This window comes from Engystomops pustulosus, chromosome 3 (assembly GCF_040894005.1).
Source record: "Engystomops pustulosus chromosome 3, aEngPut4.maternal, whole genome shotgun sequence".
Classification (NCBI taxonomy): domain Eukaryota; kingdom Metazoa; phylum Chordata; class Amphibia; order Anura; family Leptodactylidae; genus Engystomops; species Engystomops pustulosus.
Window position 1 is genome coordinate 5,407,404 of NC_092413.1, and position 14,942 is coordinate 5,422,345.

The 14,942-nt window shown below is 58.3% G+C and overlaps 2 protein-coding genes across 2 annotated transcripts in view; one reads left to right on the forward strand and one right to left on the reverse strand.

Moving 5' to 3' along the window:
- Window positions 1-2,117: 2,117 nt before the first annotated feature.
- On the reverse strand, window positions 2,118-7,992 carry MAD2L1BP (MAD2L1 binding protein). The gene is made up of 3 exons (XM_072139812.1): window positions 7,839-7,992; window positions 3,556-3,783; window positions 2,118-3,482 (listed from the first exon to the last, which is right to left on the reverse strand). Exons 2-3 carry the CDS (start codon window positions 3,778-3,780, stop codon window positions 2,955-2,957), a joined length of 753 nt encoding a protein of 250 aa, XP_071995913.1. The 5' UTR covers window positions 3,781-3,783; window positions 7,839-7,992; the 3' UTR covers window positions 2,118-2,954.
- Window positions 7,993-12,584: 4,592 nt separating this feature from the next.
- Window positions 12,585-14,942, forward strand: part of YIPF3 (Yip1 domain family member 3) — an 8,975-nt gene continuing 6,617 nt past the window's right edge. The window contains exon 1 of the mRNA XM_072139728.1: window positions 12,585-12,619. Coding sequence (XP_071995829.1) covers window positions 12,585-12,619 — 35 coding nt within the window. The remainder of the gene's footprint in view (window positions 12,620-14,942) is intronic.

The following is a 14,942-nucleotide window of genomic DNA, read 5'->3' on the forward strand; positions in this document are numbered from 1 at the left end:
AGACTCTACACTGGTCCATTCACTGACACTTTATGAAATCTCCACCCCCCCCCCCCCATGTGTTTATGACACTCACCTCCTTCAAAAATCCATAACTTTTTGTGTTTCCATGTCCGGGGCTGTGTGACGGTGTGTAACATTCCCCGTCCTCTGAGGGCCTCCCATCCTGACATCCCATCCTATGTAACGGCGGACCCAGATCACACGGCATTCGGGTCGTCTCACCGGCCCATGCGCTCTCCGCCACGTATGGTTTGTTGCTGGAGGATGCCACTCCTGGTAGGCCGAGTTATATCGGAGCATAGAATTAACGGATGAGGAGCTGGATATTCTCACATAAGTGGTCAGGAAAAGAACTATAAAATATTGTCTAGGTGGTATGGCCCGTACGGTAATTCGCAGACATTGGAAGAGTCCACAACCTCCTACGATAGGCGAGTGGGTCCAGGAACTCGGGTTTCTTCGTAGAATGGAGGAGTTGGTAGCTAATAATTCTGCAGATCCTGGTAAGACGACCACAGCCCGGGCTCCATGGGACATATTTATAAGCTCACAGGAATTTCATGATCTTCTTCTGTCATAGGTGGAGCACGCCATAGCCCCCCCCCCCAATTCTCATGAACATTGGGGCACATTTACTTACCCGGTCCTGTCGCGATCCAGTGGCGCGTCGTCCGACGAGGATTCGGGTCTTCCGGCGATTCACTAAGCCCGTGCGCCCGATGTCCTCCAGGTGTCGCTGCTGCGCCGAGGTCCGCCGGAGTTCACCATCCTATTCCTGGTGCATGTGAGTGATTTAGTTTGCAACACAATTCGTTTTTTAAATTCTGCGGTTTTTCCGAATTTGTCTGGTTTTCCGACAGCCACGCCCCCCATTGCTGACGTGTGAAAGCTGGCGCGATTGCGCCGAAATCCGATTGCGTGAGCCAAAATACTGTCGGAATTCGGCACAAAATGGAAAAAGTTGGGAAACCCAACCAAACTGAGGCGGCGGAGCCCTTAGTAAATGAGCCCCATAGTCTTACGTGTCCCCCTTTTTTATATATATACCTATGATTGTCTCCTCATATTGTTTATTTTCTACACTTTAGCAGTTCCTATGTCTGGGATGGCATTTTGGGGTTTCTTACTCGCTGTATTATCCCCAAATTATACTGAACATATGATTTTTGATGATCCTGCGCGATCAGCCTTGTACCGCCATCGCCTGCTTGTACCGCCATCGCCTGCTTGTACCGCTGCTTGTTATGTCCTCCCCAATAAATGTTGATTATTCCTAATATTCCATGCCCTGTACTGGGAAGCAGGAGAAAAATTCCAAATGCAGTGAAATTGACGGGACCTGTTATTATGGCGTTCCAGTCAGCTATTATGAAAAGTACTCGGCCCGTGAACCCTCTTTATACCCCATCACCTGTACGTCCTGGTGGGGTAAGGGGTTAAACTGCATTTCAAACACCACGAGAGAGCGCACCCTGAGAAGTGAAGGCAACTTTCACAGGAGAAATGTAAAGAACATCTACCCCCAGGATGAAGGACTGTAGGCAAAAAAACCTGAGGGGCTCCAGGCTGCATAGGCATTGATGGAGCCTGGAGCCCCTCAGACTCATTTACATACAGTCCTTCATCCTGGGGGTAGATGTCCTTTAAAATCAGTCAAACTCACTGCTGGAACCCGAATGCGGAGCAGCGGAACCGAACTTGAAGTGTCAGTTCAGCTCCGATCCCTCAGTCTTATCTGAACCCGGCAGATAAGTCCGTAGGTCGGACATATTTCCCAGACTGCATTGGCTTTGGCTGAGGTGGTGACGCTGCACCCGGTAGACGCCATTACACGGATTACGTGCTACAGGCTGCTCCTAAATGTGGGAGACACCGCGCGCAGAATTACATGGAGCGGGGCGTCTGGGAAGTGATGGCAGAATAAACTCAATGTAAGGAAAGGAGTCCCCCTCTAAGATGGATCTGTCAGAGCTCAATGATGGGTCTTCTCTCTGTCGCCTGCAGAAATGTAGAAGATTTACGTCAAGGCTTTTGGCAGAATCGATATAAAAATCCCGACAGATGAACCCGGAGCCGGGCCCCCGGACTCTAATCACAGGACACGACACACGACATTCAATAAGAAGATTTTATCCATGATCTAAAAACCAGCGATCACTGGTAAGAGCGGGACGTGAGGATGGCGACGCCCACCGCGCCCGTACAATAAACAACAAAAGTCTTAAAACATCGTTATGTCGCCCAAAATAAATACCGGAATCGTCCCATGTAAAAATATATTTCCGTCATCCCTTGTGTCGTGGAGTAAACATTGCAGAGAAAAGAACATTTACTGGCCAGAGCCACCACCGCTGGGGTCATAGTGTCCATCCACGAGGCCACGTCACTACTGCTGCTGAGCCACGTGGGCCGGAGAGAGGAAGAGCCCGTGGAGGGTGCAGCCGGGGTCATCACCTGTCACTGCGATGGAGAAGGAACATGACCCTGGACCAGTATCTGATGAGGTAAAGGGGGATAATAATGGGGTAAGGGAGGAAACAAGGTTCCGTTATAACCCAGATATAGCAGCGGACACTGAGGAATAGTCACAGACCCAACTGCTGGGGACTACCACCTCCATCATCACCGGTGGCCGCCCTGGACTGTATTCGGAGAGGTCATAGGCTTCATGTGTCCTGTGAAGAAGCTTCATCCCTGGCGTCAGCGCTGCGGTCCAGCATGGAACAGTCCATCGCCCATCTGGATGTCCAGAAACACGAGAGGTGCCTGACCGGACCGGTCCAATGGGCGCATGAAATCATGATAATAAAGTGCTTCTCTGCACCCAGAGGTGGGGCAGTCCCTCATGTGCTGATGGTATAGGGAGAGGGGCCATCTTTGGGGTGAGAGAAGGTCCTGCCTGAGATAATATTAGTCGGCCCATCCCCCCATCACAGAAGGGTTTTGTGTCCTCAGTTCTGAAACCCCTTCAGTGTGACCGGAGCCTGAAACCAGATGTAGTCGTGGCTGTGGTCCGTGTTGTCCTCGAGGTACGTGGCGGTTTCTGGGCCGGTGCTGCTCAGTTTGATGGTGAGGGCGTGGCTCCTGGTGGGCACCTTGTAGTTGAGTTTGGGTCGGAACCATTCGGTGGCGCAGTCTCGATGTCCTTGAATCATCAGCACCAGACTCATGAGTCCAGATGAACGCAGGTCACTGAAGGGGTCAGCCAGAAAGAGCGCCCGAAAAAGCTGCCGCAAGCAGGGGCGGGGGCTCAGGCTCTGCTCACCGTTACCCACCTGGATGCCCTCCATGTCTATGACATACATCTCCTTGGGGCTGACCGGGGACCCTCCTAGTAGCAGGAGGACACGGGGCACAGGGGTCAGCGTGAAGAAGACCTCAAGCTGGGACATTAACTCCGACAAATCCGAGAGCGTCCGCTGGCTCTGGCGGGAATCTGCCGCCTCTTTTATCGATCTCCGCACCACCTCCTCACCGTCCTAGGGAGAGAAGAGGACAATGAGGACCAGGAGGGGAGGAGCCGCGGAGGGACAGGAGGAGAAGGGTCCTTACCTGCTGCCCCCTACAGAAGTGCAGCAGCTGCTCGTAGGGCAGGGGCAGCTGGTGGCGCTGGTGGAGGACGTGCTTCAGGAGCTCACAGGTGAAGCGGCAGCAGCTCTCCCTGGTCACCAGCCCCGGAAACATCACACACACATCCAGGTCCTCCCTGGAGCCGCGTCTGGAGGGGCAATTACCACGAGGTCTGCGGCTCAGCGCTCCAGAGTCCGACTTCTCCATCCTCTGTGCCGGAAACACAACGAAACGTCAACTGCCTAAACATACAAAGTGCGAGCTGAACCTATACTGACCCCACCCCCTCCTCCTCCTCCATACTGACCCCACCCCCTCCTCCACACTGACCCCACCCCCTCCTCCACACTGACCCCACCCCCTCCTCCACACTGACCCCACCCCCATCTCCGATGCAGCAGCCCCCCTCTCTCTCTCCCCCCTGTTCTGCCCCTCTCTCTCCCCCCCCCTGTTCTGCCCCTCTCTCTCTCTCTCTCTCCCCCCCCCTGTTCTGCCTCTCTCTCTCTCTCTCCCCCCCCCTGTTCTGCCCTCTCTCTCTCTCTCTCCCCCCCCCTGTTCTGCCCCTCTCTCTCTCTCTCCCCCCCCCTGTTCTGCCCCTCTCTCTCTCTCTCTCCCCCCCCCTGTTCTGCCCCTCTCTCTCTCTCTCTCCCCCCCCCCTGTTCTGCCCCTCTCTCTCTCTCTCCCCCCCCCTGTTCTGCCCCTCTCTCTCTCTCTCTCTCCCCCCCTGTTCTGCCCCTCTCTCTCTCTCTCTCTCCCCCCCTGTTCTGCCCCTCTCTCTCTCTCTCTCTCCCCCCCTGTTCTGCCCCTCTCTCTCTCTCTCTCCCCCCCCTGTTCTGCCCCTCTCTCTCTCTCTCTCTCCCCCCCTGTTCTGCCCCTCTCTCTCTCTCTCTCTCCCCCCCTGTTCTGCCCCTCTCTCTCTCTCTCTCTCCCCCCCTGTTCTGCCCCTCTCTCTCTCTCTCCCCCCCTGTTCTGCCCCTCTCTCTCTCTCTCCCCCCCTGTTCTGCCCCTCTCTCTCTCTCTCCCCCCCTGTTCTGCCCCTCTCTCTCTCTCTCTCCCCCCCTGTTCTGCCCCTCTCTCTCTCTCTCTCCCCCCCTGTTCTGCCCCCTCTCTCTCTCTCTCCCCCCCTGTTCTGCCCCTCTCTCTCTCTCTCTCTCCCCCCCCCTGTTCTGCCCCTCTCTCTCTCTCTCTCCCCCCCTGTTCTGCCCCTCTCTCTCTCTCTCTCCCCCCCTGTTCTGCCCCTCTCTCTCTCTCTCTCCCCCCCTGTTCTGCCCCTCTCTCTCTCTCTCCCCCCCCCTGTTCTGCCCCTCTCTCTCTCTCTCCCCCCCCCTGTTCTGCCCCTCTCTCTCTCCCCCCCTGTTCTGCCCCTCTCTCTCTCTCTCTCCCCCCCTGTTCTGCCCCTCTCTCTCTCTCTCTCCCCCCCTGTTCTGCCCCTCTCTCTCTCTCTCCCCCCCCTGTTCTGCCCCTCTCTCTCTCCCCCCCTGTTCTGCCCCTCTCTCTCTCCCCCCCTGTTCTGCCCCTCTCTCTCTCTCCCCCCCTGTTCTGCCCCTCTCTCTCTCTCTCTCCCTGTTCTGCCCCTCTCTCTCTCTCTCCCCCCTGTTCTGCCCCTCTCTCTCTCTCTCCCCCCTGTTCTGCCCCTCTCTCTCTCTCTCCCCCCCTGTTCTGCCCCTCTCTCTCTCCCCCCCTGTTCTGCCCCTCTCTCTCTCTCTCTCCCCCCCTGTTCTGCCCCTCTCTCTCTCTCTCTCCCCCCTGTTCTGCCCTCTCTCTCTCTCTCTCCCCCCTGTTCTGCCCCTCTCTCTCTCTCCCCCCCTGTTCTGCCCCTCTCTCTCTCTCTCCCCCCCTGTTCTGCCCCTCTCTCTCTCTCTCCCCCCCTGTTCTGCCCCTCCTCTCTCTCTCTCTCCCCCCTGTTCTGCCCCTCTCTCTCTCTCTCTCTCCCCCCCTGTTCTGCCCCTCTCTCTCTCTCTCTCCCCCCCTGTTCTGCCCCTCTCTCTCTCTCTCTCCCCCCCTGTTCTGCCCCTCTCTCTCTCTCTCTCCCCCCTGTTCTGCCCCTCTCTCTCTCTCTCCTCCCCCCCTGTTCTGCCCCTCTCTCTCTCTCTCTCCCCCCCTGTTCTGCCCCTCTCTCTCTCTCTCTCCCCCCCTGTTCTGCCCCTCTCTCTCTCTCTCTCTCCCCCCCTGTTCTGCCCCCTCTCTCTCTCTCTCTCCCCCCCTGTTCTGCCCCTCTCTCTCTCTCTCTCCCCCCCTGTTCTGCCCCTCTCTCTCTCTCTCTCCCCCCCTGTTCTGCCCCTCTCTCTCTCTCTCTCCCCCCTGTTCTGCCCCTCTCTCTCTCTCTCTCCCCCCCTGTTCTGCCCCTCTCTCTCTCTCTCTCCCCCCCTGTTCTGCCCCTCTCTCTCTCTCTCTCCCCCCCTGTTCTGCCCTCTCTCTCTCTCTCTCTCTCCCCCCTGTTCTGCCCCTCTCTCTCTCTCTCCCCCCTGTTCTGCCCCTCTCTCTCTCTCCCCCCCTGTTCTGCCCCTCTCTCTCTCTCTCCCCCCTGTTCTGCCCCTCTCTCTCTCTCCCCCCCTGTTCTGCCCCTCTCTCTCTCTCTCTCTCCCCCCCTGTTCTGCCCCTCTCTCTCTCTCTCTCTCCCCCCTGTTCTGCCCCTCTCTCTCTCCCCCCCTGTTCTGCCCCTCTCTCTCTCTCCCCCCTGTTCTGCCCCTCTCTCTCTCCCCCCCGTTCTGCCCCTCTCTCTCCCCCCCCCTGTTCTGCCCCTCTCTCTCTCCCCCCCCTGTTCTGCCCCTCTCTCTCTCTCCCCCCCCCCCTGTTCTGCCCCTCTCTCTCTCTCTCTCCCCCCCCCTGTTCTGCCCCTCTCTCTCTCTCTCCCCCCCCTGTTCTGCCCCTCTCTCTCTCTCTCTCCCCCCCCTGTTCTGCCCTCTCTCTCTCTCTCTCCCCCCCCTGTTCTGCCCCTCTCTCTCTCTCCCCCCCCTGTTCTGCCCCTCTCTCTCTCCCCCCCCTGTTCTGCCCCTCTCTCTCTCTCTCCCCCCCTGTTCTGCCCCCCTCTCTCTCTCTCTCCCCCCCTGTTCTGCCCCCCTCTCTCTCTCTCTCCCCCCCTCTCTCTCTCTCTCCCCCCCTGTTCTGCCCCTCTCTCTCTCTCTCTCTCCCCCCCTGTTCTGCCCCTCTCTCTCTCCCCCCTGTTCTGCCCCTCTCTCTCTCCCCCCCTGTTCTGCCCCTCTCTCTCTCTCTCTCCCCCCCTGTTCTGCCCCTCTCTCTCTCTCTCTCCCCCCCCTGTTCTGCCCCTCTCTCTCTCTCTCCCCCCCCCCCTGTTCTGCCCCTCTCTCTCTCTCTCCCCCCCCTGTTCTGCCCCTCTCTCTCTCTCTCTCCCCCCCTGTTCTGCCCCCCTCTCTCTCTCTCTCCCCCCGTTCTGCCCCCCTCTCTCTCTCTCTCTCCCCCCCTGTTCTGCCCCCTCTCTCTCTCTCTCTCCCCCCCTGTTCTGCCCCTCTCTCTCTCTCTCTCTCTCTCTCTCTCTCTCCCCCCTGTTCTGCCCCCTCTCTCTCTCTCTCTCCCCCCCCCCCCTGTTCTGCCCCCCTCTCTCTCTCTCCCGCCCTGTTCTGCCCCCCCTCTCTCTCTCTCTCCCCCCCTGTTCTGCCCCTCTCTCTCTCTCCCCCTGTTCTGCCCCTCTCTCTCTCTCCCCCCCTGTTCTGCCCCCTCTCTCTCTCCCCCCTGTTCTGCCCCTCTCTCTCTCCCTCCCCCCCTGTTCTGCCCCTCTCTCTCTCCCTCCCCCCCTGTTCTGCCCCTCTCTCCCTCTTCCCCTGTTCTGCCCCTCTCTCCCTCTTCCCCTGTTCTGCCCCTCTCTCCCTCTTCCCCTGTTCTGCCCCTCTCTCCCTCTTCCCCTGTTCTGCCCCTCTCTCCCTCTTCCCTGTTCTGCCCCCTCTCTCCCTCCCCCCTGTTCTGCCCCTCTCTCCCTCCCCCCCTGTTCTGCCCCTCTCTCCCTCCCCCCCTGTTCTGCCCCTCTCTCCCTCTTCCCCTGTTCTGCCCTCTCTCTCCCTCCCTGTTCTGCCCCTCTCTCCCTCCCTGTTCTGCCCCTCTCTCCCTCCCTGTTCTGCCTCTCTCTCCCTCCCTGTCTGCCCCTCTCCCCTCCTGTTCTGCCCCTCTCTCCCTCCCTGTTCTGCCCCTCTCTCCTTCCTGTTCTGCCCCTCTCTCCCTCTCTCCTGTCTGCCCCTCTCTCCCTCTTCCCCTGTTCTGCCCCTCTTCCCTCTTCCCCTGTTCTGCCTCTCTCTCTCTCTCCCCGCACTCACCGTCGCTCCCGGGTCCTTGGTTCAAATTTGCTCTTCCGTCACTTCCCTTTCCTTGCTGTACACGTCACAGTGGGCGTATCCACAGAACTCCCACTGGAGGCGGGACACATCCGGCTGATATCGTCCTACCAGCCGCCGCCATTTTGTTGAAGCCTGCAGTACACAAATGGCAGACGAGCGCCCCTACAGCCGCTCTGGAAATATACATCATATATAATGACGTCACAATAACACTGAGGATACAGGACATGTGGTGTGTGACAGGATGAACATGGAGATATCTATGGCCGAGCTAAGAGATATCATTCACCCCCAACACTCCAGACTCCTCTGTCCTCCTCCTCCTCCAGACTCTCTGTCCTCCTCCTCCTCCAGACTCCTCTGTCCTCCTCCTCCAGACTCCTCTGTCCTCCTCCTCCTCCAGACTCCTCTGTCCTCCTCCTCCTCCAGACTCCTCTGTCCTCCTCCTCCAGACTCCTCTGTCCTCCTCCTCCTCCAGACTCCTCTGTCCTCCTCCTCCTCCAGACTCCTCTGTCCTCCTCCTCCAGACTCCTCTGTCCTCCTCCTCCTCCAGACTCCTCTGTCCTTCTCCTCCTCCAGTCTCCTCTGTCCTCCTCCTCCTCCAGACTCCTCTGTCCTCCTCCTCCAGACTCCTCTGTCCTCCTCCTCCTCCAGACTCCTCTGTCCTCCTCCTCCTCCAGACTCCTCTGTCCTCCTCCTCCTCCAGACTCCTCTGTCCTCCTCCTCCAGACTCCTCTGTCCTCCTCCCTCCAGACTCCTCTGTCCTCCTCCTCCTCCAGACTCCTCTGTCCTCCTCCTCCAGACTCCTCTGTCCTCCTCCTCCTCCAGACTCCTCTGTCCTTCTCCTCCTCCAGTCTCCTCTGTCCTCCTCCTCCTCCAGACTCCTCTGTCCTCCTCCTCCAGACTCCTCTGTCCTCCTCCTCCAGACTCCTCTGTCCTCCTCCTCCTCCAGACTCCTCTGTCCTCCTCCTCCTCCAGACTCCTCTGTCCCTCCTCCTCCTCCAGACTCTCTGTCCTCCTCCTCCAGACTCCTCTGTCCTCCTCCTCCAGACTCCTCTGTCCTCCTCCCTCCAGACTCCTCTGTCCTCCTCCCTCCAGACTCCTCTGTCCTCCTCCTCCAGACCCCTCTGTCCTCCTCCTCCAGACCCCTCTTTCCTCCTCCTCCTCCAGACTCCTCTGTCCTCCTCCTCCAGACTCCTCTGTCCTCCTCCTCCTCCAGACTCCTCTGTCCTCCTCCTCCTCCAGACTCCTCTGTCCTCCTCCAGACTCCTCTGTCCTCCTCTCCTCCAGACTCCTCTGTCCTCCTCCTCCTCCAGACTCCTCTGTCTTCCTCCTCCAGACTCCTCTGTCCTCCTCCTCCTCCAGACTCCTCTGTCCTCCTCCTCCTCCAGACTCCTCTGTCCTCCTCCTCCTTCAGACTCCTCTGTCCTCCTCCTCCAGACTCCTCTGTCCTCCTCCTCCAGACTCCTCTGTCCTCCTCCTCCTCCAGACTCCTCTGTCCCTCCTCCTCCTCCAGACTCCTCTGTCCTCCTCCTCCTCCAGACTCCTCTGTCCTCCTCCTCCAGACTCCTCTGTCCTCCTCCTCCAGACTCCTCTGTCCTCCTCCTCCTCCAGACTCCTCTGTCCTCCTCCAGACTCCTCTGTCTTCCTCCTCCAGACTCCTCTGTCCTCCTCCTCCTCCAGACTCCTCTGTCCTCCTCCTCCTCCAGACTCCTCTGTCCTCCTCCTCCAGACTCCTCTGTCCTCCTCCTCCAGACCCTCTGTCCTCCTCCTCCTCCAGACTCCTCTGTCCTCCTCCTCCTCCAGACTCCTCTGTCCTCCTCCTCCTCCTCCAGACTCCCTCTGTCCTCCTCCTCCAGACTCCTCTATCCTCCTCCTCCAGACTCTTCTGTCCTCCTCCTCCAGACTCCTCTGTCCTCCTCCTCCTCCAGACTCCTCTGTCCTCCTCCTCCTCCAGACTCCTCTGTCCCTCCTCCTCCTCCAGTCTCCTCTGTCCTCCTCCTCCTCCAGTCTCCTCTGTCCTCCTCTTCCAGACTCCTCTGTCCTCCTCCTCCAGACTCCTCTGTCCTCTTCCTCCTCCAGACTCATCTGTCCTCCTCCTCCTCCAGACTCCTCTGTCCTCCTCCTCCTCCAGACTCCTCTGTCCTCCTCCTCCAGACTCCTCTGTCCTCCTCCTCCAGACTCCTCTGTCCTCCTCCTCCAGACTCCCTCTGTCCTCCTCCTCCAGACTCCTCTGTCCTCCTCCCTCCAGACTCCTCTGTCCTCCTCCCTCCAGACTCCTCTGTCCTCCTCCCTCCAGACTCCTCTGTCCTCCTCCTCCAGACCCCTCTGTCCTCCTCCAGACCCCTCTGTCCTCCTCCTCCAGACTCCTCTGTCCTCCTCCTCCTCCCAGACTCCTCTGTCCTCCTCCTCCTCCAGACTCCTCTGTCCTCCTCCTCCTCCAGACTCCTCTGTCTTCCTCCTCCAGACTCCTATGTCCTCCTCCTCCCTCCAGACTCCTCTGTCCTCCTCCTCCTTCAGACTCCTCTGTCCTCCTCCTCCTCCAGACTCCTCTGTCCTCCTCCTCCTCCAGACTCCTCTGTCCTCCTCCTCCAGACTCCTCTGTCCTCCTCCTCCAGACTCCTCTGTCCTCTCCTCCTCCAGACTCCTCTGTCCTCCTCCTCCTCCAGACTCCTCTGTCCTCCTCCTCCTCCAGCCCTCTGTTCCTCCTCCTCCCAGACTCCCTCTGTCCTCTTCCTCCTCCAGACTCCTCTGTCCTCCTCCTCCTCCAGACTCCTCTGTCCTCCTCCCTCCAGACTCCTCTGTCCTCCTCCTTCAGACTCCTCTGTCCTCCTCCTCCAGACTCCTCTGTCCTCCTCCTCCTCCTCCAGACTCCTCTGTCCTCTTCCTCCTCCAGACTCCTCTGTCCTCTTCCTCCTCCAGACTCCTCTGTCCTCTTCCTCCTCCAGACTCCTCTGTCCTCTTCCTCCTCCTGACTCCTCTGTCCTCTTCCTCCTCCAGACTCCTCTGTCCTCTTCCTCCTCCAGACTCCTCTGTCCTCCTCCTCCAGACTCCCCTGTCCTCCTCCTCCTCCAGTCTCCTCTGTCCTCCTCTTCCAGACTCCTCTGTCCTCCTCCTCCTCCAGACTCCTATGTCCTCTTCCTCCTCCAGACTCCTCTGTCCTCTTCCTCCTCCAGACTCCTCTGTCCTCTTCCTCCTCCAGTCTCCTCTGTCCTCCTCCTCCTCCAGACTCCCTCTGCCCTCTTCCTCCTCCAGACCCCTCTGTCCTCCTCCTCCTCCAGACTCCTTTGTCCTCTTCCTCCTCCAGACTCCTCTGTCCTCCTCCTCCTCCAGACCCCTCTGTCCTCCTCTTCCTCCTCCAGACCCTCTGTCCTCTTCCTCCTCAGACTCCCTCTGTCCTCCTCCTCCTCCAGACCCCTCTGTCCTCCTCTTCCTCCTCCAGACCCCTCTGTCCTCTTCCTCCTCCAGACTCCTCTGTCCTCCTCCTCCTCCAGACTCCTCTGTCCTCCTCCTCCAGACTCCTCTGTCCTCCTCCTCCTCCAGACTCCTCTGTCCTCCTCCTCCTCCAGACCCCTCTGTCCTCCTCCTCCAGACTCCTCTGTCCTCTTCCTCCTCCCTCCAGACTCCTCTGTCCTCCTCCTCCTCCAGACTCCTCTGTCCTCCTCCTCTCCAGACTCCTCTGTCCTCCTCCTCCAGACTCCTCTGTCCTCCTCCTCCAGACTCCTCTGTCCTCCTCCTCCAGACTCCTCTGTCCTCCTCCTCCAGACTCCTCTGTCCTCCTCTAAGCAACACGTCCTATGTCCAGATGGGGTGAGGGGTGTCAGTACGTGACCGAGATGTCCCCAGTCCTGACCCCCTGGACCAACATACACCTGCTTGCAGATATGGGACACAGCGCCCCCAGGGTGAGGTGGGGCAGTACATATCATCCACACGAGGTAATGTCATGTCTCTATTAGGTTGTAATTCCCCTCTAAGGTTTTATCATGCAGGGAAAGGTAGTAAAGGGTTAACGTGTATATCCCCAGGACCTGATCCGCCCGCTCCGGGTACAGGTCATGTGACCCTGTATCTATATATATACATGACGGGGTCACATACACCACACAGATAAGTGTAAGTGCCCCCTGTGTCTGGCAGGTTCGGTGACATCACAGTAATAACTCGATGATGTCACGGTGTTTACAGCGTCCTGACCTCTGACCCCAGTGATTGCCGCTCGTTACATCACAATCTGATGAAAGATTCGGAAACATGAGAGGGGGGGAGGTAATAGGGGCAGATAGGAGAAAAGAGGGTGCAGGTCAGAGGTCAGGTACATGTATACTCAGGGGGTGGGGGATAACAGGCAGGTGGTGGGCAGGTAAGTGTGTGGCAGGTAGGTACATGTATACTCAGGGGTGAGGGATACAGGCAGGTGGTGGGCAGGTAAGTGTGTGGCAGGGTACATGTATACTCATGGGGTGAGGGATAACAGGCAGGTGGTGGGCAGGTAAGTGTGGCAGGTAGGTACATGTATACTCAGGGGGTGAGGGATAACAGACAGGTGGTGGGGCAGGTAAGTGTGTGGCAGGTAGGTACATGTATACTCAGGGGGTGAGGGATAACAGGCAGGTGGTGGGCAGGTAAGTGTGTGGCAGGTAGGTACATGTATACTCAGGGGGTGAGGGATAACAGGCAGGTGGTGGGCAGGTAAGTGTGTGGCAGGTAGGTACATGTATACTCATGGGGGTGAGGGATAACAGGCAGGTGGTGGGCAGGTAAGTGTGTGGCAGGTAGGTACATGAATACTCAGGGGGTGAGGGATAACAGACAGGTGGTGGGCAGGTAAGTGTGTGGCAGGTAGGTACATGTATACTCAGGGGTGGGGGATAATCAGGCAGGTGGTGGGCAGGTAAGTGTGTGGGCAGGTAGGTACATGTATACTCAGGGGGTGAGGATAACAGGCAGGTGGTGGGCAGGTAAGTGTGTGGCAGGTAGGTACATGTATACTCATGGGTGAGGGATAACAGGCAGGTGGTGGGCAGGTAAGTGTGTGGCAGGTAGGTACATGTATACTCAGGGGGTGAGGGATAACAGGCAGGTGGTGGGCAGGTAAGTGTGTGGCAGGTAGGTACATATGTACTCCAGGTTCTTGATAACACAGGTGGTGGTGGGCAGGTAAGTGTGTGGCAGGTAGGTACATGTATACTCAGGGGGTGAGGATAACAGCAGGGTGTGGGCAGGTAAGTGTGTGGCAGGTAGGTACATGTATACTCAGGGGGTGAGAGAGAACAGGAAGGTGGTGAGCAGGTAAGTGTGTGGTCAGGTAGGTACATGTATACTCAGGGGGTGAGGGATAACAGGCAGGTGGTGGGCAGGTAAGTGTGTAGCAGGTAGGTACATGTATACTCAGGGGGTGAGAGAGAACAGACAGGTGGTGGGCAGGTAAGTGTGTGGCAGGTAGGTACATGTATACTCAGGGGGTGAGAGAGAACAGGCAGGTGGTGAGCAGGTAAGTGTGTGGCAGGTAGGTACATGTATACTCAGGGGGTGAGGGATAACAGGCAGGTGGTGGGCTGGTAAGTGTGTAGCAGGTAGGTACATGTATACTCAGGGGTGAGAGAGAACAGACAGGTGGTGGGCAGGTAAGTGTGTGGCAGGTAGGTACATGTATACTCAGGGGGTGGGGATAACAGGCAGGTGGTGGGCAGGTAAGTGTGTGCAGGTAGGTACATGTATACTCAGGGGGTGAGAGAGAACAGACAGGTGGTGGGCAGGTAAGTGTGTGGCAGGTAGGTACATGTATACTCAGGGGGTGGGGGATAACAGACAGGTGGTGGGCAGGTAAGTGTGTGGCAGGTAGGTACATGTATACTCAGGGGGTGAGAGAGAACAGACAGGTGGTGGGCAGGTAAGTGTGTGGCAGGTAGGTACATGTATACTCAGGGGGTGAGGGATAACAGACAGGTGGTGGGCAGGTAAGTGTGTGGCAGGTAGGTACATGTATACTCAGGGGGTGAGAGAGAACAGACAGGTGGTGGGCAGGTAAGTGTGTGGCAGGTAGGTACATGTATACTCAGGGGGTGAGGATAACAGACAGGTGGTGGGCAGGTAAGTGTGTGGCAGGTAGGTACATGTATACTCAGGGGGTGAGAGAGAACAGACAGGTGGTGGGCAGGTAAGTGTGTGGCAGGTAGGTACATGTATACTCAGGGAGTGAGGGATAACAGGCAGGTGGTGGGCAGGTAAGTGTGTGGCAGGTAGGTACATGTATACTCAGGGAGTGAGGGATAACAGGCAGGTGGTGGGCAGGTAAGTGTGTGGCAGGTAGGTACATGTATACTCAGGGGGTGAGGGATAACAGACAGGTGGTGGGCAGGTAAGTGTGTGGCAGGTAGGTACATGTATACTCAGGGGGTGAGAGAGAACAGGCAGGTGGTGGGCAGGTAAGTGTGTGGCAGGTAGGTACATGTATACTGAGGGGGTGAGAGAGAACAGACAGGTGGTGGGCAGGTAAGTGTGTGGCAGGTAGGTACATGTATACTCAGGGAGTGAGGGATAACAGGCAGGTGGTGGGCAGGTAAGTGTGTGGCAGGTAGGTACATGTATACTCAGGGAGTGAGGGATAACTTCCAGGTGATGAGGGGCGGTCCGGTATTATGTAGGTACAGTCTAGGTAGGTAGCTGTCAGGCAGGTAGGTGATTTCCCAGGCTGCACCGGGCGGATGATGCAACCACACTATAACACGGGGGCGGGGCTGGTTTGTTGACATCCTAGTTGCTGAGGGCGTGGTCTCCGTCTTTGAAAATGCTCTAAGTGGGCGGAGCTATAGAATCCAAACAGAAGAACAGAGGAGGTAGTGGGCGTGGGCGAGGCGCGGATTGGCCGTCCGGACGCGGCAGGTGGGCGTGCCCGGGCCTGGTTATCAGCTGAGCTCTGTAGATTCCTCATAGCGGAGAGGCCGGGGAAGCGGCGGCTGTCACCGGGGAGGCCGATGCCCGCGCAGGGCGCGCACTACAGCGGGCCGCGGGGATGGAGCCCAGGGTGTTCGAGCTGTTCGGACCGGGGGGAGGGAGCGGAGCCCGAGGGAAGAACGGAAC

Bases quoted from the DNA above. Each gene is read 5' to 3' on its own strand.
- MAD2L1BP (XM_072139812.1), bottom strand. From the start codon at position 3,780: ATGGAGAAGTCGGACTCTGGAGCGCTGAGCCGCAGACCTCGTGGTAAT. The intron at 3,483-3,555 runs GTAAGGACCCTT...TTCTCTCCCTAG, and splicing joins ACTTCTGTAGGGGGCAGCAG to GACGGTGAGGAGGTGGTGCG.